This window comes from Eschscholzia californica, unplaced genomic scaffold (genome assembly GCF_041429995.1).
Source record: "Eschscholzia californica isolate CP2 unplaced genomic scaffold, dmEscCali1.0.p SCAF_6, whole genome shotgun sequence".
NCBI classification, from domain to species: domain Eukaryota; kingdom Viridiplantae; phylum Streptophyta; class Magnoliopsida; order Ranunculales; family Papaveraceae; genus Eschscholzia; species Eschscholzia californica.
This window is the reverse complement of record NW_028238483.1, coordinates 32,337,430-32,363,066: the sequence shown is the minus strand read 5'-3', so window position 1 is coordinate 32,363,066 and position 25,637 is coordinate 32,337,430. Positions and strand designations below refer to the sequence as shown.

The window sequence follows — 25,637 nt, the reverse complement described above, 5'->3', positions numbered from 1 at the left end:
CTCTTAAAAATAATTCACTACAGAGATTTGGAACAAACTATTCCCATCACCATCTTTAAAAACCGTTTGAGAAACAGTAAAGAAACTTTGAAGGTGTTTAAATAGCAACTTTGAAGGTTTTAGATAAGGGTTTTAAATAGCAACTTTGATCCATTCAAAACAAGAGAGAGAAAGTAAAGAAATTTTAGAAAATGAAGATGAAGACGAAGTAATATAAGAGAAAAAAAGATGAAGATGGTCTCTTGACAGTGAGGTTAAGAAAATGAGTGAAATTCAAAGATTCAAATTTAGTTTATATATGGATGATGAGGAAAAGAAGAAGAATAAGTAGGGAGGAAATGAGCTGGGGATGAAATTAGAAGTCTTAGTAGTAGTAAGAGAAGTTGGAAAATGATTGAAGAAGACCCACATCTAGACATCTGATGATGAGAAAGTTAAAAAAAAAAATAGAAATAGTGAGATGAGAGAGTGATGGATCAAACAGAGATTTTAGAACAAGGGGTTTTTAGTATAATAATAAAAGGAATAGATTTTGAAGCATTTGTATAGAACAACCACCAAGAAGAAGAAGTTCATGAGTAGAGTTCGGTTTTTGACATTGTGAATTTGAAAGGAAGGCCACCATGAAAGTTGAACAAATATAATTGTTTGCTTTATACTCTTTTAGATCTTCATCTCCTACTATTAACAAGTAGGGATAGATAGATCTAAGAGTTAAAGGTTGTCTTCAAACCTTCAAACTTTTAATGGTGAAAACCATATATATTGTTGAAGACTTACATGAAGAATCAACATTGTTTGAAACTAAACTTGACTAAAAAAAAAAATCTAACTTATTTAGATTGAAAAAGTAAACTAGATCGACAATATTCCGGCAACTCTCCGGCGGACGGTAGCCATTGACGGACTACCGCCGCCGGTTAATCGGAAACCCAAGGATCTAACTCTTTAGAGTATATAAGCTCTTGATACCATGTAAGATAAAATAAATATGAGAGGGAGAGAAGAGTTGTATTGATAGTTGGATCAGATATTAGCTATTACATATGAAGCCTTTATATAGGCTCAAGGAACCAACACTAATAATAGCCCATCCAATGTGGGACTATTTAACATGACTCATATGACACTCTATTCTCTAACAATTAACCTTAATTTCCTCTTTATATTTTCTTTGATTTTTGAAGTTTTTAGTTGACACACCTCAAGTTTTTGTGACACCGTCGTTATATTTTTGGTATCTTTGTATGTGTTGGACTATTTTCAAACGTCTATCACATGCAACGTTCTTCGCACTAATTATGTATCAAAGCGTGTAGTGTTGGTAGTCTTGGAATCGTCTCAATCCAAATGGTAGATAAAGCGATGAATTTACTCTCACTTTTACGAACAAGCAACATGACCTTTCACAACTAATGTAGGATTATCTCAATAATCTCCACCTCATACATTAATTTGATTTTAAATAGACTATTGGGTCAAGATTTTTTTTATCGAAGCTGTAACATCAACATCTATTTTATCTTCGACGCTCACAAAAAACTTAGAGGTCTTTCTTCAATCTCACCTTTCCACAATCCATACAAGATTATGTCAACACATTCCACCTATACAACTTAAAGTTTAGCTCATATTTCACATTAAGTTTGTTCTCATGTGACTCAAAATTTTTTTTTTTTTTTGAAAGACTTAAAACTAACTTAGGAATGAGTAGTGGGATTTTTTGTTGGTCATAAATATTGTTAAGGGTGGTTGTGTTCCTTTTCAACATGAGCCAGTCATTTTGTTTAGATATTATTAGCTGGTGGGTCAGCTCATTGCCTCATCACATCGAGATCATGTATGTCCAACCATACTAGTTAGTTTTGTTTTAATTGGCTTGAATACGTTGCAATCCACCTACCTTGAGAAAATCAAATTACCTAACCCTGACTCATGTTTGCCAATTAGTCTAGATTTTCTGTTTCACTTTTGGTTTCTACTTTCTAATGCTTATGTTATAAGTGCTGATTCACAATGAGCTCTTGACAGACAAATAAAGACTAGTATTTACAATGATACTATAAAATGGCGTAAATGAATAAGAATCTCTTTCGTTATATCGGGCTTGTTCTTAATAAATAAAATTTGAAGTCACACTCTCTTTCTCTAAATTTGGTTTGAGTAAGTACTCCTATTGGGATTCAAGTCCGGCATCCTATCACTTTTTTTATGAACATGGCATACTATCACTTATGTTATATTGTATGTTTTTTTTCTTCTGTAAAAATAGGACTTAACCTATTAGTTTATTCCGTAATTTTTTGTTAGACAATAGATAGGCTATCTCTTTAGATAGCTATAGCACTAGAATGTGGGAATGATTTCGTTCCCAAATTGAGTTACATTATTCGAAAAACGGAATTTGGCTAATTGATGAATCACAAAGTTCCGTTCATGAACAATGAGTATAAAGTTGATGTTTTCATATGAACTCAGCTTCTTTATGAACTCGCTTCTTTATAAACTCTTGCCATTATATTCCTTATCTTTTATGGTGTGCCTGCTGATTCCAATCCACATGTCTTTACTATAGTGTGCGCATAACTTTCAGTATTAATGATAATTTCTTGTCTCTGATTTTCCATCTCAAGAACCAACACAATGGCTTTTGTTTCCTATACCACTACATTATTCGAGTTATACGATTTTCACCATTGCTACCGCCATATTGCCTCTTCCATCACACATTACTATTGTTGTTGTTCGTCCTTCCACAAAAACTCCCTCCACATTAATTTTGTAACTCAAGCTTAGGAACAAGAATCCATCAACAGAGCCCTTTTAGAGCAAGTCCAATCCCAGCCTGTCTTAGGCCGAAAAAACCACTTTTTCACCTAAAATTTTTTGCCTCAGCTCAGCCTCTAAAATACAGCTCTAGCCCCAGTCTCTCTTGAGGCCGAAAAATTTGTTCATGTGCGTGTGTGGACTTTTAGTTGGTGTGCGAAGAAAGTGTGTGATTTTATGTATATATAAAACACGTGTTTGAACTATTTTCGAAATAATATTTTTTTTTCCAAGGTTGAAAAATTATTCGGGGACCGACATTTGGTGGGATATATTTTAATTATTAATATTTAAGTTTTTCTAGAATTTTAAAAAGAATTAAAACTAATTAAAATTACAAAATTATTATTTACATTAAAAAAAATTAAAAAAAATAAATTGGAGAAGATCCTAGCTGTTGGAATCCAACGGCTAGGATCACCCCAACATGACCGTTGGGACTCCCCAGCGGTCATGTTGGGGAGCCTTCAGTCGCCCCTAACATTAGGGGCGACTGAAGGAGGAGCCCCAGCCTCCGCTCCAAGCGGCTGGGCTTGAAGCGGGTGGCTGAGGCTGGACTTGCTCTTAGGGTCTAGTGTTTTTAAAACCATCAACCTCAATCCACAATATAATATCTCTAAAAAAAACCTTAATGAACAATATCTAATACCGAGATCCAACGGCCCAAATGTACTAAATGAACCAAATCAAATCTAATATTCAAACACGTGGCAGAATATCACTGAACCATACAATTATCCTGTAAAAATTCCACATGAGAAATTAGTGAAGGACAAAAAAATATGGTTGAAGAGTGATCATCATTGGTTGATAGAATACTTGAAGCAATTCAATCCCGTCTCCTTCACTGTTAGTTTATTTAGTTGTCTTTTCCACTTTATTATTATTTACTCTAATATATTTATATATAGATAGAAAAAAGAATTAGGGCAAACATTTTTTGCCCTACCTACCTTGAATACCTTGAATTAAGTAGTATCTATCTGAGTGAGGTTTTAGAACAGAGTAGGTGAAGTGAGAAATTAGGAGGAGATATGGCAATGGTTTCAACTTCTTTAGGATCTCAAATTTCTTACCCTAAATCTACCACCACCACCAACATTTCATCATCTTCTCCATCTCCACCACAGTTTTCTGGATTGCGTCGTTCGTTTTTGAAATTGGATTCAACCACTGAATCGTTTTTTAACAAGATCGATTCGAATCTTCGAATCTCTACTGGTCGTAAAGGTTGTAGAGGTGTTGTTTCCATGGCTGGCACTGGAAAGGTACCTCCTTTTATTTATTTTTTGCTTTTCTTTTCCCAACTTTTTAGATTTTGGTTTAGTGAACTATATTTGATGCTAGAAACGAAACTCAGGAGCTAATCCAGGAAGAAAGGAACAAAACAAGTTAACCGGATTTAGGGTTATAAGTGGCAACTTTCCTAGCTTAGTGAATTCAAACTTTTTCCACCCAAATGATGAAGCTTCATCTTTGTGTTTAGCTTTGCCTGTTTATGTTTTAAGATTGCTTATGAAATAGAAAAAAAGGGGTGATTTTTTTTTTGCAAGAAAAAGAAAAGAAGGGAAATTTTGGTCTAGTATTGCAAATATGCCTTTCAGAACTTCTGGATATTGATTATTTCTTTCTTGTGCTTGCAGTTTTTTGTTGGTGGTAACTGGAAGTGTGTAAGTACTCTTTTTCTTTGTTATTCTCTTTCCTGTTCCGCTACTCTAGGCGAACCATCACGTAGTTGTTGATGTGTTCTGGGTACTGAACAGAATTACCATTTTGTGGTTAGTTGTTAAAGCTTTCTGTCGATGACTTTGTATTTTGTTGGGGATTTGTTTGATGTAGAATGGAACAACAGACTCTATCAGCAAGCTTGTTTCTGACTTGAACAGTGAGAAGCTGGAAGCTGATGTTGGTAAGAATTTCTCTCTGAATTTTAATGTTCTGTGATTTTAGAACCGGCAGTGTTGAAAAAATCACTCCTTCAGCTCGAAGAAGCATTTTGCTGGCAATTGCTTTTGGGCCTTGTCACGAACATGCTCTTATTTTTCGACTCGTCTTCATGTGGTTGAGAAAATCTACCAATGTATCTATATATCCTATATACAGTTAACATTTTTATACTAGTAGGACTCATTTTTTGTATGGAAGATTTTAATTAATTGTGCAGCTGACGACGTATGAAACTGAATTTCGGTACTTTCTATAATCTATCCATCTTCTTTACTGATTCAGTATTCTGTATGATGCAGATGTTGTTGTTTCACCGCCTTTCGTATACATCGATCAGGTCAAGAAGTCGTTAACAGATAGGATATCAATATCTGCTCAGAATTCATGGGTAGGAAAGGGAGGGGCATTCACTGGAGAAATCAGGTACTTTCCTCCCCCACTTGATTTTGTCATTAGTCATCGAAGCCTTTTCTAAATCCATCTCAAGTTCTTAGTAGGTATCTTTGTTCTAGTTCATATAAGAACATGAGAAAACGACTTAGGAAAGGCTAATTTGGTTAGCCTTAAGGACTAATTTACACTCTTAAGGTCGATACATGTTTGTCCTTGTTATCAGACCTCAAGGTCTGACCTGTCTTGTCAGGTCTTCATCAGGTTGTTTTTTCACGAACGTCTTTTACATAAAATCCAAACAATCTGTTTCTTGAGTTTATTCCTCTAATCCAACCTTACGAGAATCCAATTTTGTACTTTTGTCTCTAGTGTGGAGCAGTTGAAAGATATCGGCTGTGAGTGGGTTATTCTTGGTCATTCAGAGCGTAGGCATGTCATTGGCGAAGATGATCAGGTAAAAATTCTACAGAATCATTATACCTATTCCATCAATCACTCATGGTTTTCCATTTTGAAATGAAGTTATCTGTTCGAAGTAATTGTAACATTCAACAAGAAGTTCGGTATTAACTGACACTCATGTTTCCAGTTTATTGGGAAAAAAGCTGCTTATGCATTGAGCCAGAATCTCAAAGTAATGGCTTGTATTGGAGAAAAACTTGAAGAGAGAGAAGCAGGGAAAACTTTTGATGTGTGCTTCCAACAGATGAAAGCTTTTGCAGGCAAGCTTTATATCTTCCTCTGCTGCTTTATTTCTGTAGTTTTGTAAATGTTTTGATGCAATGTTGGAATCTCGCCACATAAAATATACTGGCAATTAGTTGGATGATTTCAATTTGAAGTTCTGATAATATCCCATTCATGCACAGATAACATCTCCAGTTGGGATGACGTAGTTATTGCATACGAGCCTGTCTGGGCTATTGGAACTGGTAAAGTGGCTAGTCCTCAACAGGCTCAGGAAGTACATGTAGCTGTCCGTGATTGGCTGAAAAAGAACGTTTCAGCAGAAGTTGCTTCAAAAACCCGTATCATATATGGAGGTATATCTCAACTTCCATATTTAGGATGTATATGCTTTAAAGAAGATGCTCTTTGTGTATTTTGTTTCTCTCTTTTTCTTTTTTCCTTTCTTTATTCCCCTGTTTACAGGAAAATACATTGATTCTGTCACCAGTGAGCTATATACCCCTAAAACAATTAAGATTTTGGCTTCACTTAATAATGCGATCCCTGGATTGGCAAAACCTTACCGTGCAAATTATAATTTTGGGAGATGGTGGTTGGGTTAATGCCTTAGTGAATTCTTTTTCTTGTGTCCGTACATACATATTTATTATTTGTAAAATGAAAGTAATGACAGATACATCACTAAAATTGAGTTTATTCATGTTTAAATGGCAACAATATGGTCATACTAATAGCCTTAGATGCCAATATATTCATTTTTTCTGATCTTTTCCTTCTGCTCAAGCATTTTAACCATGACTTGCATAATTTTTTATAGGATCTGTAAATGGGGGCAACTGCGCTGAGCTCGCAAAGCAAGAAGATATTGACGGATTTCTTGTTGGCGGTGCTTCTTTGAAGGTATATTCATTTGTACAATATTCGTGTTTTGGTATATTTGTTAGTGGCACTGGAACTGATAGTATCATAGAACCTCGAATAATGAAGTTGTGGTAGGACATGTTATGAAATGAAATTGTTTGTTTAAAGTCTAGCTTAACCATTCAACTTTGTTGCTGCATCTGTATTGTAGCGGACTTCGAGTCTAGGTTCCGCTTTGTATCCACGAACTTTAAATTTTCAAATCACATAATGATTTGATGATGCTCATTTAAATGCTATCACATGTAAGAATTTCTTCTAAGGCCACATAAAATTGAAAAAATAGGTGAGAATTTGTAGCTTTTATTAGCTACATTACCCATACGCTGTTTGGCCAAGTTTATGTAGGCTAACTAGAATTGGTATATGTGATAATGTGAGTATTCGCAGAAGTATTTCAGATGCCAAACCCATAGACATACACAAATGACAAATGCAGTTCACGCTTATAATCTCCACACATACACACGCGCGCGCACACACACATGTCACACACAAACACAAACACACGCACTCACACAAAAGATGCTAGATCTAGTTCGTAACCTTGATCATATTATTATTTGTTTTTGTTCTTCATGCTCGATGTTGCTCTAGAGTGAAAAATGTACTTCAGAATAGTTACTTGTGCGATTTTCATTTGCTTTGGTGTTCCAGGGTCCAGAATTTGCTACCATTGTCAACTCTGTAACTTCAAAGAAGGTAGCTGCTTGATCATTTTAATGGTGAGCCGAATGCCTAGAGACGTCCAATAATTGCTGCAAAAGAAAGGCTCTCTTATAGCTTGTAAAACATGATGTAGGGAACCTGAGTATTTGATTTTATATGTTTTTGTGGTAATGTTCCAGTTCTGCCATCTTTAAATTGTGAACTTGGCAAACTAATTTTCCTGATGAAAAGTTGAAATAATAATCATTTGAAGGGGTTGTCTTTTGCTTCTTCTCACTGGTAGGTTTGGTGGTCCAAGTAAAAGAAAGACGCCACCAGACAGTCAGCCCCTAGTCTTAAGCATTTGAGCCTTGAGGGTTTATTAGGTAGCTAATTTTCCGACCTTTATCAAATTACGGTTATTTCTCAAGAACCTTAATTTGGTAATCTGAGCTATCTGAAATTTTATATTTGGGTGGGAAAAACAGACAAGGAATGAGAAGAATCACTCTGGAGACACCCAAATATGCATTAATAATTTTACATAGTCACACATTACAGGAGGGAATGATAAGAAACCTCACAAATGACCAAAGGTATGTACAATAAATAGCAAGTAATTGATACTAAAACATAACAAACTTTACAGGAATCTTCTCCTTATCTTCTTCTTCGGGTGGAAATGCTCACTGGCCCCTTTAATCAAAAGACTTTCCTCTTGATATTAACTTTTTAGAAGACCGGTGTACTTACCGTTAAGCAAATACGCCTCAATTCGGCTATGACCAAGATGATCAATTCCGAGAGTCGCTGGTAGTATATGTGATGATCCTCGAGTATACCTCCACCTCTTGTCTCTTCTCTTTTTCTACTAAATAAGAAATGCTTCTTACAATCTATAATTTGCAAGAGTTTCGGAAGCGAGGTGAGTTTGGAACATTGCGTGAACCCATGCTTGCTGTTCTTAAGAGTCTCCTGAACTCTGATAAGCTTATCTTCCCATCTTTGTCGATGTCTGCTTCCTCTAGAATTGGATCAATGGAGCCCCTCAACCCAGTATGCTGCATAACAATGACAAAAACAATATGTCATCTATCACCCAAAAAAGATGAAATTTTAGTTATAGTAACAAAACGATATTGCAAAGGTATGTCAAGTTTGTGCCTAATGGTGTTTAAAATATTTAAGTATACCATCTTTAGTTCATCCGGCGTAATGAATCCATCTCTATCCACATCAAATTTCTCAAAAGCAGCTTTAGACACTTGGTGCCATTTCCCGGAATCATGTTCTTCTAACTGATGAACGTGTAGAGTTGCTGCAACAAATTCGGAGAAGTCCACAAGCCCATCCGTGTTGCTGTCGATCTGTCACAGTTACACAGGTACCCCAAAATTAAAAAAGAAAATGAAGAACGACATTAGCAAGTGATAGAAGAGGAAATGGAAAACAAGGTAGAGACCAAGAGAAGAAGACATACCGCTTGAAGAATCTCCACAGCACGGGGCTCCTTCATTTTCCAAGGGAGATCTTTTGCAAGGGCCTGTACATTGAACAACAAAGATCATTATCGGACCTTGAATGGGAGGGAACGATGTACATGCACATTGTCTGGAATGAAATGCGATATTGAGAGAGGAATTGAAGTTGGTACTTGCTTGCGAAAGGATCACAGGATTATATAGATTTATATGTTAAAAGTGATGATAATTGATAAATTCCGAAGTGGAAAACGAGATAGAGACATACATGTCTCATTTCTTCAAGACTAATAGAGCCGTTTTTATCTACATCAATGGCATCAAATTGGTCGCGCAAATCAGCTAGTTCATCTTCATTAAGTATGCTCGCCAATGCCTACAATTGATAATGGAAGTTCAAAATTATAATCCTAGAGAGGTAGAAAAAGAGAAAGAAACAATAACTCAAGTTAGAGACTCATGGGTGAAGAAGAATGCGTACCCTAAGCGCAAACTGCTTTAGACGACTATACTTGACAAACTGTCGCATGTTAGAGAGTACCGATATATCTAGAGGAATCTCTGAGGCACTTCCTCCTTCTCTAACCCATGGATGTGCTGTCAACAAAACTAACATATATCAGGATACTGTATAGCTAAAGCAAACAACCATACCCATTTAAATTCAGCATGGAAAAATACTTGTACAACCCTATAGTTAATAGTGTTGTACATAATATGTAGTCCTTTGAAGAGGAAAAAAAAGAAGAAAGACATACACAAGGCTTGAGCAGCAGTTAACCTCGCGCGAGGATCCTTCACCAATAACTTCTTTATGAAATCTTTAGCGCTGTTACTAATGCTTGGCCATGGCTTGCGACGAAAATCAGGCTTATTCTTCAGCACCTGTAGTCATGAACGTCAGGGAGCAATAATTATAACGTATGCAATGACAATCTGGAACGGTAAAAAGATCAAGAAAATGACCTACCAAAAATTAATATAATTGGGTCCAATTCAAAACAATTTTGTCATGCAATATATCGTGGGCGTGGGGCACTCCAGACAACTTATGATTAAAGCAGAACAATATCACAAGTACAAGCAGATTTGACAGCAAAATAGATGATGAAGAGCGATGAAGAAAAGATTTGATGCAAAAAGAATTTTTCAATGTTTTCGTGTTTGGCAGATAGATTGTTAGACATCAGTGTAAGTTGTGTAACCCAGTAAGCTACTTTGGTCATTACGTAGCAGCTAGAGGTATATGGTGTATCTATTCCTCCCTAGAAGTGGATAGACTCTCAGAAAGTAGACTTGAACTTTTTTGCTATGTTCATAAAGAGGTCTACGCATTCTATAATACATTGAGGAACAATGCCAGTATATCTGGGGAGTGCTATCAATGACGTGACTACGTATTTCGCGTAAATAGCCACAACCACTAGTCAATCTTAATATAACTAAATATCTTACGTATTTTAAGAAGTTGACAAATTTGAAATTTGAGTAACGAATTGCTACTATCAAGAAAAGGCATGCAAGATCTGGGAAGCAGCCGGCAAGGGGAAGTCTCCGATAACACTATGGATATTCTATCAAGTACTTCAATTTCATGCATTATTTCCGGGTTTATGAAAAGAAATATTGCATCTATTTATGTACAGCTTTTATGCTCAAGCAACTACCACACTGGAAAGTCGAAAGTTAACTCCTACCTCTTTGAATATACCATCCTCCGTCCTATCCCAAAATGGGCGCCTCCCACAGAGCAGAATATAAGTAATCACGCCAATACTCCATGCATCAGATTCAGGCCCTGATCTACGTTTCAACACCTCTGGTGCCACATAGTAAGCACTACCAACAATATCTTGAAACTTTTTTCCTGCATTTAACCGCCAGTCATCGAAACAAGAAATTTCTAGAGCTTTCTCCATCAAGAGCGGCCCAAAATATGAGAAAACAAGAGGCTGACTAACTCATGGTGACAAATCTTGTCCCGAGAACTCTTTTTTAAACAAAATATTTTGTTTACAAGAAAATCCACTCACCTGGCTTTATGAAGTCTGATAACCCAAAATCTGTGGCCTTCAGAGGTGAATCTGATTTAGCTGACTTGAAAAGAAAATTCTACAAACAACAATATCACCCAATAAGAAACGATGGCGTAAAAACCACATTACTGTAAGCAGAATGAGCTCAAAATATCCTAACTCCTAAGTGTAAGTTCAGTCAGGTATTACCTCTGGTTTCATGTCACGATGTACTAAACCATGTAAATGGCACTCAGCTGCAACTCTGAGCATCTGCCGCACTATTACTGCCGCGTCTTTCTCTGTGTAACGGCTATCTTTCCTGTGTAAAAAAAAAAAAATCAATATCTGTATCATATAAACCAACTAAAACATAGAAGTGTGATGTTCATTTCAAACTTTCAATGTATTATCAAACAACGAGTAATGACTCCGAAGATTTAAAGGATTCTTACTTGGACAGTATTCGGTCCAGTAGCTCGCCACCCTCGCATAACCTGATATAATATAAGAAGTAAGAAACCCATTTCCAAATGAAAGCAATTTATAGACAAAGCCTCGTAAAAGCAAGTCGTGGATAAAAAAAATAAAAGAACAAAAGAAACTAGAAATGTGGGTAGAAGATAAGAGGCGAAGAAGATCAACGAAAAAAAGCTTTTTAAAAGAACACGAGTACCATAAAACAAACTAGTCTCCGTTTTGGCATGTAGAGAGTAACTAGTAGTAGTACACGAGAAGACAGAAAATTGTTCAAAATTTTTAACAACTTTTCTGCAATGACTGAATAATGAATCTTACCAACTAATCTTCGCCATCTTTTGGTTTAACAGTATGGTATAGTGACAATTGGAATAGGATGTACTTAATACACATTTCACATCCAAATGACAATGTTATAGGAGTTAATGGTTTTCCACCTTTTCCTCTTCAAATTTAGATTTTTTAATACAGGAGTACAAATGCGGGTTCAAAATAAAGATAGGCGAAGATCAAAGAAAACCCCCATTTTAAGTCAATGTGAATTGTGACTACAATTAAGCGAACTATTTTGCGTTTTGGCATACAGAAAGAGAGCAACTAAAAAGTGGAAATTTGCAAATGAAACACTTTTTTTATCTATAACTTGCTATTTTATCACCATTGTTGGAAATATAAAGCTCAACAAAGACTTACTCCATTACTATGTAGACATAAGAATCATCCTCAAAGGCATTATGAAACTGAACTACATTTTCGTGCCCTGTAAGAGCTTGCAATATCTTGACCTCTCTTTTAACATCCTCAACAGCAATCGGAAGGACCATCTGCACGTAAAATAAGCAATTTTATGAATATAGTACCAAGAAGGGATAATCACAGGCAAGCAAGAATAAGAAAAAGTTCAAAGGTTCTTCTGACTGATATTGTAACCCCGGAATGAAATCAGCCTTACTACCACCGACACGTCTATATCCAATAACAGATACTATCTTTAAGTAGGATTAGATCATAAAAATCGACCTAAATCATTTCGACTATAAATAATAGGAACAGGAAGAATATTATTGATGGAATAGAACACTACCCAATTCTAGCACTAGTGCTTAAGAGGTATATGCTCATCATAACCTTAACAATTATCCAACAGTGATTCAGGAAGACAGCACCTTCAAATCTAATCAATTGAATGATGCAAAATCCACCAAATTGTTCATTCAAATTCCCAAATAGTTATCAAAGATCAAACTTTTATCAATAAAACCCTCAATTAGAACATAAATAGTCCTCAATTTAATCACAATTCCACAAACCCAATTGAAGAAACAACATAAAGTAATAGAAAATGATGAAATTGAAAAAAAAAAAATACCTTATTCTTATCAATCCTCTTGACTGCAACTCGATCTCCATTAATCTTATCAGTGGCAACAAAAGTATAACCAAATTGACCATGACCCAACAATTTACCAACCGTATATTTCTGATCAAAATCCTTATTGTACCCAAAATCTGTCCTCTTCCCATACGGTATAATCCCACTAGACTTCCTGGAATTTCCCCCTTTTTCCTTCTGTGGTTGTTGACATCGATTTTTATGCTTGTCTTGTGGTTTTTGCTTCTGGGTATGCCGAGATGGGTCCTCTTGTGTTGTAGATGTAGATGTCTGGGTGTTTTCTTTCTGGTTCTTAGAAATGGCGGTGGTAGTGGTGGTAGTTGCAGTGGCAGCGGCGGCGGCGGCGGCGGTGGCAGTGGTGTTGCTATTAGAACCACTAACTTTGGTGGTGGAAAGACAAAGACCCATGATTGAATTGAATGTCTAATCCTATCTTAGAGAAGGCTAAGGCTAACTAAATAATACCTTCAATTTAGTATAAAGTTCTGATCTTTATTTTGGGCAGAGGCATATCTCAGAGATTTACATAAATAACGATTGATATAGAGGTAATGATGGGTGAGGGTAGTAATGAATAGATGATGACAATTTAAGGAAGGTTTAAAGCAGGGAGAAGGAAGAAGAGAAGAAACAGGTTGGGGTTTTTTATTTTCTGGTAAACAAGAAACAGCTTGTTGGTCCAACCTGTATAGGAAGACTCTTTTCTCTCTCTTCATTTCTCTCAGAGAAGAGAAGAGAAGAGAGAGAGAGAGAGAGAGAGAGAGAGAGCTCTCCTCCCCCACACCCCAGTTTGAAAGAAAAAAAATGAAAAGAAATACTTTTGTTTCCTTTTATCATTTTCTTTTATTTCTCCAACTTTATTTTTTTATTCTATATTTTTTTATTCTATATTTGGTCTTACAAAAAACAGCTTTACATGGATGACATTATGGTTTATACTCTTCCAATATTGGGGATCTGAGATCTGTATCCCATTGGAGTTATGTTCTCACACACATGTTATCCCCAAATCAGAATATTATCGTACTTCCTACAAATACCATTACATGATTTTCTTCTACTAATAGTATTTTTCAGTGGCGTGGTTGAGAATTTGGTACGGAATTTTATTTGGAGTCTTTTCACCAATGATGTAAAACTGTAAGGTGTAAAATTATCTTTACACGTTATGCAATCAGCGAAAATGCAAAACGATCTAGGTTAGACAATTTTTATATCTTAAAAAATATCAAAATGATCATATTTGTTGTGTATTCTTTGTCCCACCACATTCATTAGCAAATAGTATACATTGAATCACATTCCTTCCATGAAAAATATTGATCTTTTAGAAAATAACAACTAATTGAGTGTTAAACTTAAAAACGTACAATCACTAGTCATGAAGTTTATAATGTGAACTAAATCTACTTGATTACCGAAAACTAATAGTAGTTGGTTGTAATAGTTTGAGATAATTAGCTGGAACATAAACAAGAAGAATGACAAGGAGGAGTATTGAACTTATGAGCTTTTTACGGTTGTTTTATATTTTACCGATTAAACTAGGTCGGTGTTCGGGGAAATAAAAAAAAACTAGGTCGGTGTTCGGGGAAATAAAAAAAATAAAAAAAAAGTGTGGAAAAAGGTGGGAAGCTAAAAAACAAGTCACGAAACGCACCTTACTCTTTTCTCCCTCTCTCTTCACTGTCTCTCTCTTGTCCGGTCGACTCTCTCTCTCCAACCATCTCCGGGCGACTCTCTCTCTCATCTTTCTATCTTTCTCCCTCTCCTATCTCTTTATCTATCTATCTATCTCTCTCTCCCTCCAATCATCTCCGAGCGACTCTCTTTGTATCCTCTATCTCTATCTCTCTCTCTCCCTCTTTCTCTCTCTCTCTCTCTCTCTCTCTCTCTCTCTCTCTTTCTCTCCTTTTCTCTCTATCTCTCCTTTTCTCTCTATCTCTTTTTCTCTCTCTTTATCTCTCTCTCTCTCTCTCTCTCTCTCTCTCTCTCTCTCTCTCTCTCTCTCTCTCTCTCTCTCTCTCTCTCTCCTTTTCTCTCTATCTCTTTTTCTCTCTCTTTATCTCTCTCTCTATCTCTCTCTCTCTTTTTCTCTATGTTCCGACGAAGGGAATGGTCCCTTCTCCTGAACCATGAAAAAAAAAATAGAAAGAAAGAGAAGAGAAAAGAGAGGGATGACGAGAGATGATCGGAGTTGTTGTCGCCGAAATTAATAGTCGTTGGAGTTAATGGTGGTGAGAAGGAAGATGGAGGAAGAAGAAAACATAACCATAAGAAGTGGGTAGTATTTGGAGGAAACAAATTTTTTTTATTTTCACCCAAAACTTTATTCCGCGGAAAATATCCTTATCCCAAAACATCGACCTTAAACTATATCTCATACTTTGAAACCATCTAAATTTTAGTGCAATATTTAGGGGCTAGCTATTTGAGAAAATCTTGTGATTAGAGGGGTTCGGTTCGAACAAGCCCTTGTGTATTATGAACAACTATATTGGATTATGTTTTTTTATAGCTTGTTCTCTTTTTGCTCACAAACATTAAAACGAAAAACGAAAAATTGTTTAGAAAGAAAAACGATGTTGTAGCAGTTTGATTAGGAAAAATACTAAATTTCAGATTTTCCGACAATTATATTTTTTTCTCTAATAATTTTGTTGAAAACTTAGATTAGTCCAAAAAAATATACATTAATTGTCTATTTTGGCTGAACGAGAACCAAAACTCTTTTTACGGTAAAAGAACATTATTCCTGATAATAATAAGGATAATAATAATAATAATAATAATACTCTCTATAACTGTTTTTTTTATCTTCCTGATCTTCAAGTTTCGCCGACATAGGGAGGGCTCCTTACGCCGGGATTTCCTCTTGTTTGTATATAATTTTTTAGATTTAATATTATCCACGTTGGAGTAGAACATAGAGACGGTGACGAAGATAGTGGTATGGGGTAACGGTTTCTTCATCATCAATCTCCACATCAATAAAAGGGGGTTTTCTCGCCTTAAAGATGATGGATCCATCGTAACAATTTCTTGATCACCATGGTTGAGTGGTGTCTTGATGCAACCGTCATGCTTCTCTTCTTGGTTCAATCTTCTTCATTAGTATAAGAATTCACGACTTTTAAGATCTCTTTTGTGATCTTTAGGATCTTTAATTTGTGACCTTTAAGGTCTTTTTATTTTATCTTTGCAATCTTGTATTCTTTTCCTTTTATGTTGTCTTTACTTTGTAAGTTTCAATTTGTTATTTACTTAATAAATCCATGTTGTACTCGAGTCAAAACAATCATAATCATGTAATTTGTTGAATTATGAATGAAATTCTGGTTTATTCAAAAAATATATAATTTTTGAGTCTATAGACCAAAAATAGGGTCCTAATAGGAGATTTAATCCTCTATAATCCTAAAAAGAATTTAAAAACCAAATTAATCATCATAAAAGAGATCTAGTCCATTTGTATTCATCTCTAGAGAAATATCAAATCTCTATAATATTTAATCCTTATTAATACCTATTATAACCTTTCCATATATTTTGTAACCGTTTTTGCCAAAATAATCATGTATATATCATTTCCTTAATTGTCTCCATCTTTCTCTCTCCAATCAGAATTATAATGAAAGAAATATTAACAAATCTAATATGTAACCGTAATATAGTATATCTCATTTTCAAGAACATTAACCTAGTTGTTTAACCACTATTAACATCAGAACTCTACATTCATCTCCATTAAACTTATCGAAGATCAATTCTTGAAGGTAATTATTTTTGCTAAAATCATAATGAGAACATTCATTTGTAAGATTTCGTTTTTGTTTTCATGTATTTGATATTACTGTTTTGTATTTAGATTCATTTTTAAGATCTAATAATTAATTTTTTAAACTGTATCAAATTGTTATGTATTATTTCTGAAAAAACGATTCAATTGTAGATCTTTCTCATAATATATATTTCCATCTTTGATAGATCTGAAATGGAAGTCTAAACTTCTCTCTCTCTCTCTAAAATTTTGATATCAATAATGAAATCTTTGATCTTTATATCATATTTAATGTTTTATTGAATCTAGGTATGTTCTATATCTTTCAATTTTCGTGGTATGTATCTTAAGATTTTCGTTTAATCATTACGGAAGTTTTTTTCAGATCAGATTCATCTTCACTGACGGACTCAGATTTGCGGTATATTCAGATTCATTGTTTTCTCTGGATATAAAGTACATGTACTTTACGCGTACTTTTTTCACAAAACAGTTGCCGTTTATAGTACAATAAATGTTCCAAAAATTATATGTAATTTATTGCACATTATACATATTTTTTCACATAACAGTGACCTTGTGATTCGAACTAACGTTATGTTTGTCTTCTAACACATTATGAAGTTTAACAAACAGTATGCATAATTTATTCCATTATACATGTCGTTTCTAGTAAATTGTTTGTTTTGTTAACAAATGTATATGTTTTCTTTTTGCAGTTTTGTTGTTACTTATGGAATTTGCTACTGAAGTTGGTCATTTGTTTCCTGGTGGTGCAAAATCATTTGGATATGCTCTTCGACAATATAGTGTAAATGTTGTTTGTCCTGCTCAAGACTACATATGCTCTTCGACAATATAGTGTAAACGATTTTTTGGTAACAGAATGTAAACGATGTGTAATGTAAAAGAAATTATGTGTTATGTAATAGAAAGTATGTGTAATTTACTGAACAAGACCCAAATACATTTGATAAATTACGTTGTATACTTGACTAATGATGGTTTATTCGTCATAAATAATACATAATTTACGTATTTGTTTCATAATTTGTATTCGATTTGTATTTATGTATGAGTAAAAACGAAAACAAATGCTGCTTTAATGTTCCCAGAAAAATATACTATTTCCAAAACTGAAAGTTAAGTGAGAGAAAGTGATATATATGTTTTGTATATTAACCCCCAAATCACGCTAAATTGATCTTAGATTGATTCAGATAATAGGAAAGAGAAAATTTGATTTCCAAATCTGTTTAGAGGAGAGAGAAATTATGATTTGTTTCTATCTTTTTTTTTCTAATAAATCTCCATATTTTTGGCTAATAAATCTCCATATTAAATCTGTAAAGAAGAGAGAGAAAATTGATTTGGGAAAGTTTAGATTTTGTTTCTAAACAGATTATAGAAGAGAGAGAAATTTTCGTGAGAATCTAACCGTTTTTTCCTAAATTTATCCTAAAATCAAGGTACATTAAACCGATTGAAATCCCAAATGAAGTAGGTTTAGAGAGAGAAAGTGTCTTTATGAAGATTGGTATCCAATCTGTTTCGGCTGAATAAAGATCCCCCACAAATCACGCCCACGGGTTTTGGGAAAGTTTCCTAAAACCCTCGTAAATTCAAAAAACCCGGGGTTTTTTGATTTGGGATACATTTGGTATTACCCAATAAATTAGCCATACTTTATACCCTTCTTGTAAAAGGACCAAAAATCCATAATCTAAGAAGAATGGTCTATAGACCTATTATCAAATTAATTTTGGTCTATATACCCATGGACTCAAAAATATATAATAATAATAATAATACTCCCTCCGTCTCAAATTAAGAGACCCAGTTTTCCTTTTGGTTTGTCTCAAAATAAGAGACCCATTTCCCTTTTTATCATATAAAATTCATTAAATTTCCAACATTACCCTTCATCTCTATATTACACGTTTGTGCTCAAATATATATTAGCCAACAACCAAAAAGGTAACTAAATCAAAATTACTTAACTAAGAATACTTACTTAATTTTTTTTTTACTATGAATATTTTGTTCTTTAATTTTATTCGATTAATACATACACCAATTAAAAAGAAACAAACAAATCAAATTAAAAGACAATGACATCAATTGTTTAAAATTGACTAACAAATACGTGGAAGTAAGAACTTTGTCAGACCATTGTTTCAAACTTGATTCTGCAGAAATTCTAAGACATTATCTAGTAAAACACGGTCACATTCAAGTTGAGAAGGAAGATTTCCATTGTTTTCTAATTGTCCTTTACTCATGTGTGGGATCTTATAGTTATTGCCCCCGTGCACTTTCATTATCTCGATCATACATTGTTGCATAATTAGAAAATTACGATTGAGGATCTTTGATGGTAAGTTGTTGAATGACTTCTCCACTGCATAAATCAACTCATCAATGTTCTTAGGTCCTTCTTGATGTTGTAATGACTGAATAGCTCGAAAAAATCCAAGATCTAAGACATTCAAATCCGGACTATTTGGTGTTTGGCGACCCAATTGAATATCAAGTCCAATGTTTGAGACGGCTTGGCGAAACTCAACATCATTTGGGCTAATGTGAGGTTTTGCATTATCTTGCTGAATATAAATGGTATCCGAGAGACTATCAAGCGGCCATTTTTCTTTTATTGTCGGCAAAATTTTTTCGATCAAGAAAGATCGAATAACATCTTTATTTACAGATGTTATTGGTTTCGTCTCTAAAGTACCGGCAACACGATTTTTACTGTTTTTCTTTGCCGGCACTTTACATACCAATGGAAAAATTCCAATTTTTCCTGAAAATAGTTCATTACCTTCGAAATCAGTTTTTGGTCTACCGACAGCTGCAATAAACATAACCTTACTAATAAACCGTTTACTTTGACAAGTACGATGCGGTACTTCTTCTCCGGGGAGGAGGTAGTATTTTTTAGTTTCTTTGGTCATGTAAAACCATTTCTCATCAATATGGATATAGTTGTACATATTGCGAAAAACTGGATTGGTAGTAAGACTATTTGGATCAAGCATCGACAAACAAAACCGAAGTCTTGTTTTCTTGTTTTCATTTGTCAAAGACGGTTTTATAGCATTTGAGTGTGGTACAAGCATACCTTCTTTTATTCGTCTATGAAGTGTATCTTTCGAAACATGCAAATCATTTGACATGGAACGAATATTTGTGCGCCTTTGTGGACGAAGCTCTTTAATTTTAGCGGGATCTATTTGAATTCTTTTTCGACCAACGCGCCTAGAAAATCGGTGAGATACGTCAACAATTTCTCCTTTAGCGATGCATTCTTGAGCACGATTCCAAATTCGATGTATGGTTTTTCTATCGCGCGAAAATAAATTTGCCGCTTCACTAATTGTACCTTTCCGTAGTTTGCCATTATCACTTCTTATCCAGAGGTAATCTAGAATATTTTGACGTTCTTGATTTGAAACTTTTTTCTTAGAACCAAAGTTGGAGGGATTCAAGTGGAGATCGGACATCGAGAACTAAGAGATTTAGAAAGTATGGACTTGAATATCTAGTTTGGTAAACAAAAAATTAGTCTAGCTAAAAGGTACACTGTGTATGAAGATGAAAGTCATGATATATATAGAGCTCAAATTTTTGTATTCTTTGTCTAAATCAAGTTTTGGCGGCATACTTTTTGATTGATTAAATCTAATTTTACTCTCAAAAACAAAATTTAAGTTTCAACCAAATTTTACCTCCAAAAAATTTAAATTTAAGTTGGATCTAAATTTACCTCCAAAAAAATTTCAAGTTTCAACAATTTTTTTATGAAAATATTTGTGTCAATGTAGGAATTCTATAGAAGTCTATTTGTATTTTCTTGATTATTGGTAACAATCTAACTTGGAAGAAAAAATACCATCCAATTTAAAAGAAAAATACCATCTAATATTAGGAACAATTTATATTGTTACCCAAAATAATTTGACCATTAAATTGAAATCTAATTTTACTCCACCTATTTTCGGTAAAGAAATTCATTTTAAATTTAGTCTAAAAAAAGAATCACACAAATCTAAACATTAAATGAGGGTATAAGTGGAAGAAAAAATACGTGAAAATTTTGAAGGATTTTAGGTCTGGGTCTCTTAATTTGAGACGGAGGGAGTAATAATAATAATAATAATAATAATAATAATAATAATAATAATAATAATAATAATCGTGACATCGACAGTTTCAAAATAAAATTGAAAACCACGTGTTGGTTGGAACTAAAAAATGGAAAAGGAAAGGACTGCATGTGACCAATTCAAGAGAGGAGGAAGAGTTGATAGTTGTTGAAATACTAGTCCAATGAAATCACTTTATTACAAAAGCATCTCATTTTTGTCTTAGTCAATAAGTCAACTTAATTAAAGACTAATTCAATTAGTTAAAAAAGACTTTTAATTGTAAAATACTCCTACGAAGATATAGGGAAATTCCCTATCGTTCAAGGCAATTGCAATATGTAGTGTCAATTAACTATTAAGGTCTAGAGCATCTGCAATGCAGCACTCAAGAGAAAAATTAGAACTCTTACGTATCAAGTGTGAAAAAAGGATTTCTAAATTGTCACTTTCCTAATTAGTCATCGAGAGATGCTCTACTAAAAAGATTTCTTTGCAACACTTAAGAAATATTCTAAAACTTATATTTTGGTAAGGAAGTATTTTATTTGACTATAAAATTAGGCCACCGTTTTGAGAAAAGAAGAAAATTTTCCGGAAAAGACGGTAGAAAACAAAAAAATATTCAAACCAAACGCACTTTAACTCTTTTCTCTCTCTTCTCCGGCCAACCCTCTCTCTCCGGCCACCGCCAGCCGGCTATCTCTCTCTCCTCCCTCTATCTCTCTTCTCTCTCTCTCCCTCTTCTCAGTCCCTCTCTCATCTCTCTCTCTTCTCAGTTTCTCTCTCTTCTCACTCTCACTCTCTCTCTCTTCTCACTCTCTCTCTAAGTTCCGGCGAAGGGAATGGTCCCTTCGCTCCCTTCGCCGGAACCCTTCGTCTGGTTTTCCAGACGAAGGTCGTTTGGATCTGGACTCCAAATCCAGGCGAACTTCGCCTGGTTCTGCCATACGAGGGTTCCGACGAATAGTCTCCTCCGCCGCAATTATAAAAAAAATGAGGAAAGAGAGAGAAGAGAGAGGACAGAGAGAGAAGATGAAAGAGAGGGATGGAGGGAGATAGATGACCGCCGGAGTTGATGTTGTCGCCGGAAATAATGCCCGCCGGAGTTGATGTTGGTGAGAAGGAAGATGGTGGAAGAAGAAAATCAAAACATAAGAAGTGAGTAGTGTTTGGAATAAACAAAAAAATTGTGTTTCCACTCAAAATTGTCTTCCCGGAAAATATCCTTATTCCCCCGAAACATTGGCCTAAAATTATTAGATGGTGATGATATATTCGATTTCTTTCTAGATTCGATCTCTCTCTCCCTCTCTATCAAAAAATGACATTAATGATGAACTAATAATAATAATCACTAATAGATATTGAAGCGTTGAAAGCTTGTCAAACATAACTACACGAAATTATTTTTATAAACTAATTCGATTTAATTTTCTTCTCGTAACGTATTGTGAAAACTATATTCTGTTGTGCTTGAGTTATGGTTTTAGACGAAATATATTTTCTCACCTTCTCTCTCCAATTGGTTCACACTCAAGTGATATATCGCCACGGAGGGTTGGGGGAGAGACCATAATGGAGGGAGAAATAGAATTTCTGAACACATTACGAGCTGAGTGGTATTTTAGTCAGAAAAATTGGATAGATATCCTGTCAAATATGGTTTATAATACAATTTTTTGACAAATCACATATTTTTTTGCCAAGTCCGGACTAATTACCCATCTCGTGACACAATATAGATTAAAAGACAATTATTAAAAAAAAATGTAACTTGAATTATATAACTTTTTAATTTATATCCATGATTATAACTTATAAGCCAATCAATTTCATTAAACTAACTTCCATTCTTCTGCTTTCAACAAAAAGAAAAAACTTCCATTCTTCTGTAAATAAGAATTTATATTTGGGTGTATCTTCAACTACCTTTCAAGTATACATAACACCATTTCAACCCAAACTAGTTGCAATGTATTGATGAAGAATTAAGTTAGAGCCTCATAACTTTGTGGATTTAGAGCTCAAACGACAAAAGAATCTTTGAATATTATTAATTCGATCTATCTATCTTTCGAAAGACAAAAATCGAAACAGACAATCTTTCATCAAACTTGTACAATAAAAATTATATCTAAAACCTTTTCCAGCTTATTTGGAGAAACAAATTTCTTTTCATTATTATTATTATTATTTAATTGTATTTAATTATGTACTAATTTTCTAAGGAGAATCCGAGTATTACCATTACCAACAATTATTGCTAAGTTTGAATTGATCAGATCAAAGTTTGGAGAGAAAAGGCTAAAGTAAATTACATAACTCTTGCTAAACACTCTACTAAGCAAGTAAATTTCTTGGTTACTTCAAAATGTACATGCAAAATTCTCGGTTACTTGAGATTTGAGAATGTACAAACTTGTGATTGTCAAAACGGATGTAAATTTTAGTCGTTGTGAAGAATTTTTTTTGTACAAACCAATAAAAGATGATACTCATACTATTTAATATGCTACATACGTAGTGATTGAGGTTGATATTTTGATCCTAAGTAGTTATAGTATGTATTTCAACAACAAAAAAAAAAAAAAAAAAGTAGTTATAGTATGAACACAAATTAAAAGTTGTTTAAAATATATGCATACACACGTATAAAATGGTATACTAAAAACACGGTTTCTTGCCAACACACATAAAACAACAATACCTATCATAGATGTCATAGACTTGTCTACTTTTGTACTTGTACAAAGAAGTGGAGATCTAGAGAGAGAGAGAGAGAGAGAGAGAGAGAGAGAGAGAGAGAGTGTGTGTCTTTTATTCTGTAACAAAAAAATAAATCCAATAATGGGCATATGTTGTCTTATAAACCAGAACCCTTTTACACCAACAATGAGATGAGGTTGAGGAACAAGTCACCAATCTTCCCAATTTCTTGTGAGAGAGAGAGTATTATTGACTAATTGGGACCATTCACTTAAATTCTACTTTATGGATGGGTTTTGTTTTATCCGGGCAAAAATAATGGAGTATTTTAGACGGAAAAGTCTGCAGACTTTCAAAAGTCAAATAATTCTGGACTTCACATATAAATGGCATCTAGTTTTAGGTTCCTTTTAGATTAGAGAAATATATTTAGTATGAAATGAGTATGCAGACTCAATATATATTTAGTATGAAAGATTAATATGATCAAATTAAATCATCTGACAAAAACCGTAAAGAGAAAAATGTCAATACTACGATCAAGGGGAAGTTTTAAAGACGCCACTCTTAAGTGTTAGAGGCGTCTCCTACTCTCACGAACTTTCTTTAAAATTTGTCTTTTAAAGGAGGGACATTTAACATTAATATGGAGGGCACAAGTAGCAAAGTTGGATCAATTGAATAAGGACTCACATATTCTCTATATGGATAAAGTCATAAAACTCAATTTGCTCTCTTGACTTTCAAAGTCATTCTTAAAACACCCAAAATACTATCACTATTACTACTTCAATTGTAAATAAGAACACAAATATAGTGAAGACTAAAGACTGAGACAAAAAATGAGTAAAAAAAAGCTCAGTCTTGGTCTTTATGGTGTCATTGTCAATTCGTAATCGACAACAATGAAATGGTCAATTGAGTTTCTTTCGTTCAACACGGTTTAGTTTTTAATATCTCAAATTCCTTTGTTTTTGGTTTTACACTATCCCAAAGTTCATATCTTTACAAAATGTCCAAAAAAACAATCGTATTGATTACAAACTTATAACAGATAAAACATTTTGTTTTTCTTTTGTCTAGCTATTACCAATATATTTTCAAATTATAAAAATATAATATCTTATTTTCGAGAAAAGGGTGCAAATATGGAATTGTAATTTCATTGTATTTATATCAATTAGAAATTGAGAAGGCACCACTAAATCCCCAATCAAGGTCACCCAATAAGTGGGTATAGGTTTATCACATGTGATGGTGCCTAGAAAATGTTGCCTTGGAGACGAGTATACTGGGCCTAAACTTGGCTCAACTAGCTGCCTTCATGGTTGGCCTTTTAAAGAAGTACAATCATGGCTATTCCAAATTACAAAATATAGGGCTCTATCCACCACTAAGTGTAGCGGTTAGATATCCACTCTGCAATACGAAAGTCTAATATTAGATCTTATGGCACTGAAAATTCAAGATTTATTAAATTTGAGTATAAATAAAGTAAATGTAGATTAGATGGGTTTTAGGCCCCTTAAAATGGCTTTTAAGGATTCATGTATGACGTTTAAGGGTTCTTGATGTCTTCAATCAGATTGTTATATTGCTTATTCAATTCATGGATCTTGATATACACTTTTGTCTTTTCGCTATGTATCAGTGTCTTGTAATGACTCTTGTAGTCCATGTTAAAAGTAAATATGACTCACGATTCCCTTTTTGACTAGCCACACACCCTTTTGTCTTTTGTTAGGCACTCCCACATGTGTATAACCGCAGAGGGTTCTTCCACTACAATTTTTTTTTTTTTCTTCCAATACAATATTCATGGGTGGTAATCATTTCATTTTTCCACTATGTAGTTTATTCTATGTAAACTCTAGCTTATATTATTGTAATGGTTTCTTTATAAATTAAAAAGAAGTAATTTTGGCTTTTGGAAGAAATGCTAATAGCATCTCTCTTTTCGTTGTTGAAAGAATGCTAAAAACATCTTACCCATCCAATATCTGAATAACCTATGTTGTATCTTTTTTTGGTTGAAAACCTCCATACCATATTTAACATGTCAAACATTTTCATACGACATTATTTTAAAATCACAATATCATCAGAAATATCGTTTCCAGAAAAAGTTAATAACCAAGTCGTTTCTATTGAGATGGAACTTCACGTTATAGCAAGTTCTTGTAACTTATACAATTGGTTTATTACGTC

The 25,637-nt window shown here is 34.1% G+C and overlaps 3 protein-coding genes and 1 long non-coding RNA gene across 4 annotated transcripts; 2 read left to right on the top strand and 2 right to left on the bottom strand.

Annotated features, from left to right (window-relative positions):
• Window positions 1-3,394: 3,394 nt before the first annotated feature.
• TIM (triosephosphate isomerase) lies at window positions 3,395-7,710 on the top strand. The gene is made up of 9 exons (XM_086650327.1): window positions 3,395-4,094; window positions 4,470-4,496; window positions 4,666-4,735; window positions 5,073-5,196; window positions 5,536-5,620; window positions 5,756-5,888; window positions 6,036-6,209; window positions 6,674-6,756; window positions 7,435-7,710. The coding sequence occupies exons 1-9, from the start codon at window positions 3,861-3,863 to the stop codon at window positions 7,489-7,491; spliced, it is 987 nt and encodes a 328-aa protein (XP_086506453.1). The 5' UTR covers window positions 3,395-3,860; the 3' UTR covers window positions 7,492-7,710.
• A 211-nt stretch (window positions 7,711-7,921) lies between these two features.
• Window positions 7,922-13,828, bottom strand: LOC147533655 (calcium-dependent protein kinase 28-like). Its single transcript, XM_086650325.1, has 12 exons — window positions 12,771-13,828; window positions 12,095-12,225; window positions 11,377-11,418; window positions 11,132-11,243; window positions 10,940-11,018; window positions 10,604-10,773; window positions 9,665-9,791; window positions 9,388-9,503; window positions 9,175-9,282; window positions 8,906-8,968; window positions 8,619-8,792; window positions 7,922-8,486 (listed from the first exon to the last, which is right to left on the bottom strand). Exons 1-12 carry the CDS (start codon window positions 13,200-13,202, stop codon window positions 8,322-8,324), a joined length of 1,719 nt encoding a protein of 572 aa, XP_086506451.1. The 5' UTR covers window positions 13,203-13,828; the 3' UTR covers window positions 7,922-8,321.
• Window positions 13,829-16,302: 2,474 nt separating this feature from the next.
• LOC147533654 (uncharacterized) lies at window positions 16,303-17,622 on the top strand. The gene is made up of 2 exons (XR_015227821.1): window positions 16,303-16,570; window positions 16,961-17,622. It is a non-coding gene; the product is annotated as an uncharacterized LOC147533654 (long non-coding RNA).
• A 1,130-nt stretch (window positions 17,623-18,752) lies between these two features.
• Window positions 18,753-19,529, bottom strand: LOC147533653 (uncharacterized). The gene has a single exon (XM_086650052.1). It carries the CDS (start codon window positions 19,527-19,529, stop codon window positions 18,753-18,755), a length of 777 nt encoding a protein of 258 aa, XP_086506178.1.
• Window positions 19,530-25,637: the final 6,108 nt, after the last annotated feature.

Excerpts from the sequence above, each read along its gene's own strand:
- TIM (XM_086650327.1), top strand. The coding sequence starts at position 3,861 with ATGGCAATGGTTTCAACTTCTTTAGGATCTCAAATTTCTTACCCTAAA. Across the intron at positions 4,095-4,469 it reads CCATGGCTGGCACTGGAAAG|TTTTTTGTTGGTGGTAACTG; the intron begins GTACCTCCTTTT and ends TTGTGCTTGCAG. Across the intron at positions 6,757-7,434 it reads TTGGCGGTGCTTCTTTGAAG|GGTCCAGAATTTGCTACCAT; the intron begins GTATATTCATTT and ends TTGGTGTTCCAG.
- LOC147533655 (XM_086650325.1), bottom strand. The coding sequence starts at position 13,202 with ATGGGTCTTTGTCTTTCCACCACCAAAGTTAGTGGTTCTAATAGCAAC. Across the intron at positions 11,244-11,376 it reads CTGGACCGAATACTGTCCAA|GAAAGATAGCCGTTACACAG; the intron begins GTAAGAATCCTT and ends TTTTTTACACAG. Across the intron at positions 10,774-10,939 it reads ATCAGACTTCATAAAGCCAG|GAAAAAAGTTTCAAGATATT; the intron begins GTGAGTGGATTT and ends GGTTAAATGCAG.
- LOC147533653 (XM_086650052.1), bottom strand. The coding sequence starts at position 19,529 with ATGACCAAAGAAACTAAAAAATACTACCTCCTCCCCGGAGAAGAAGTA.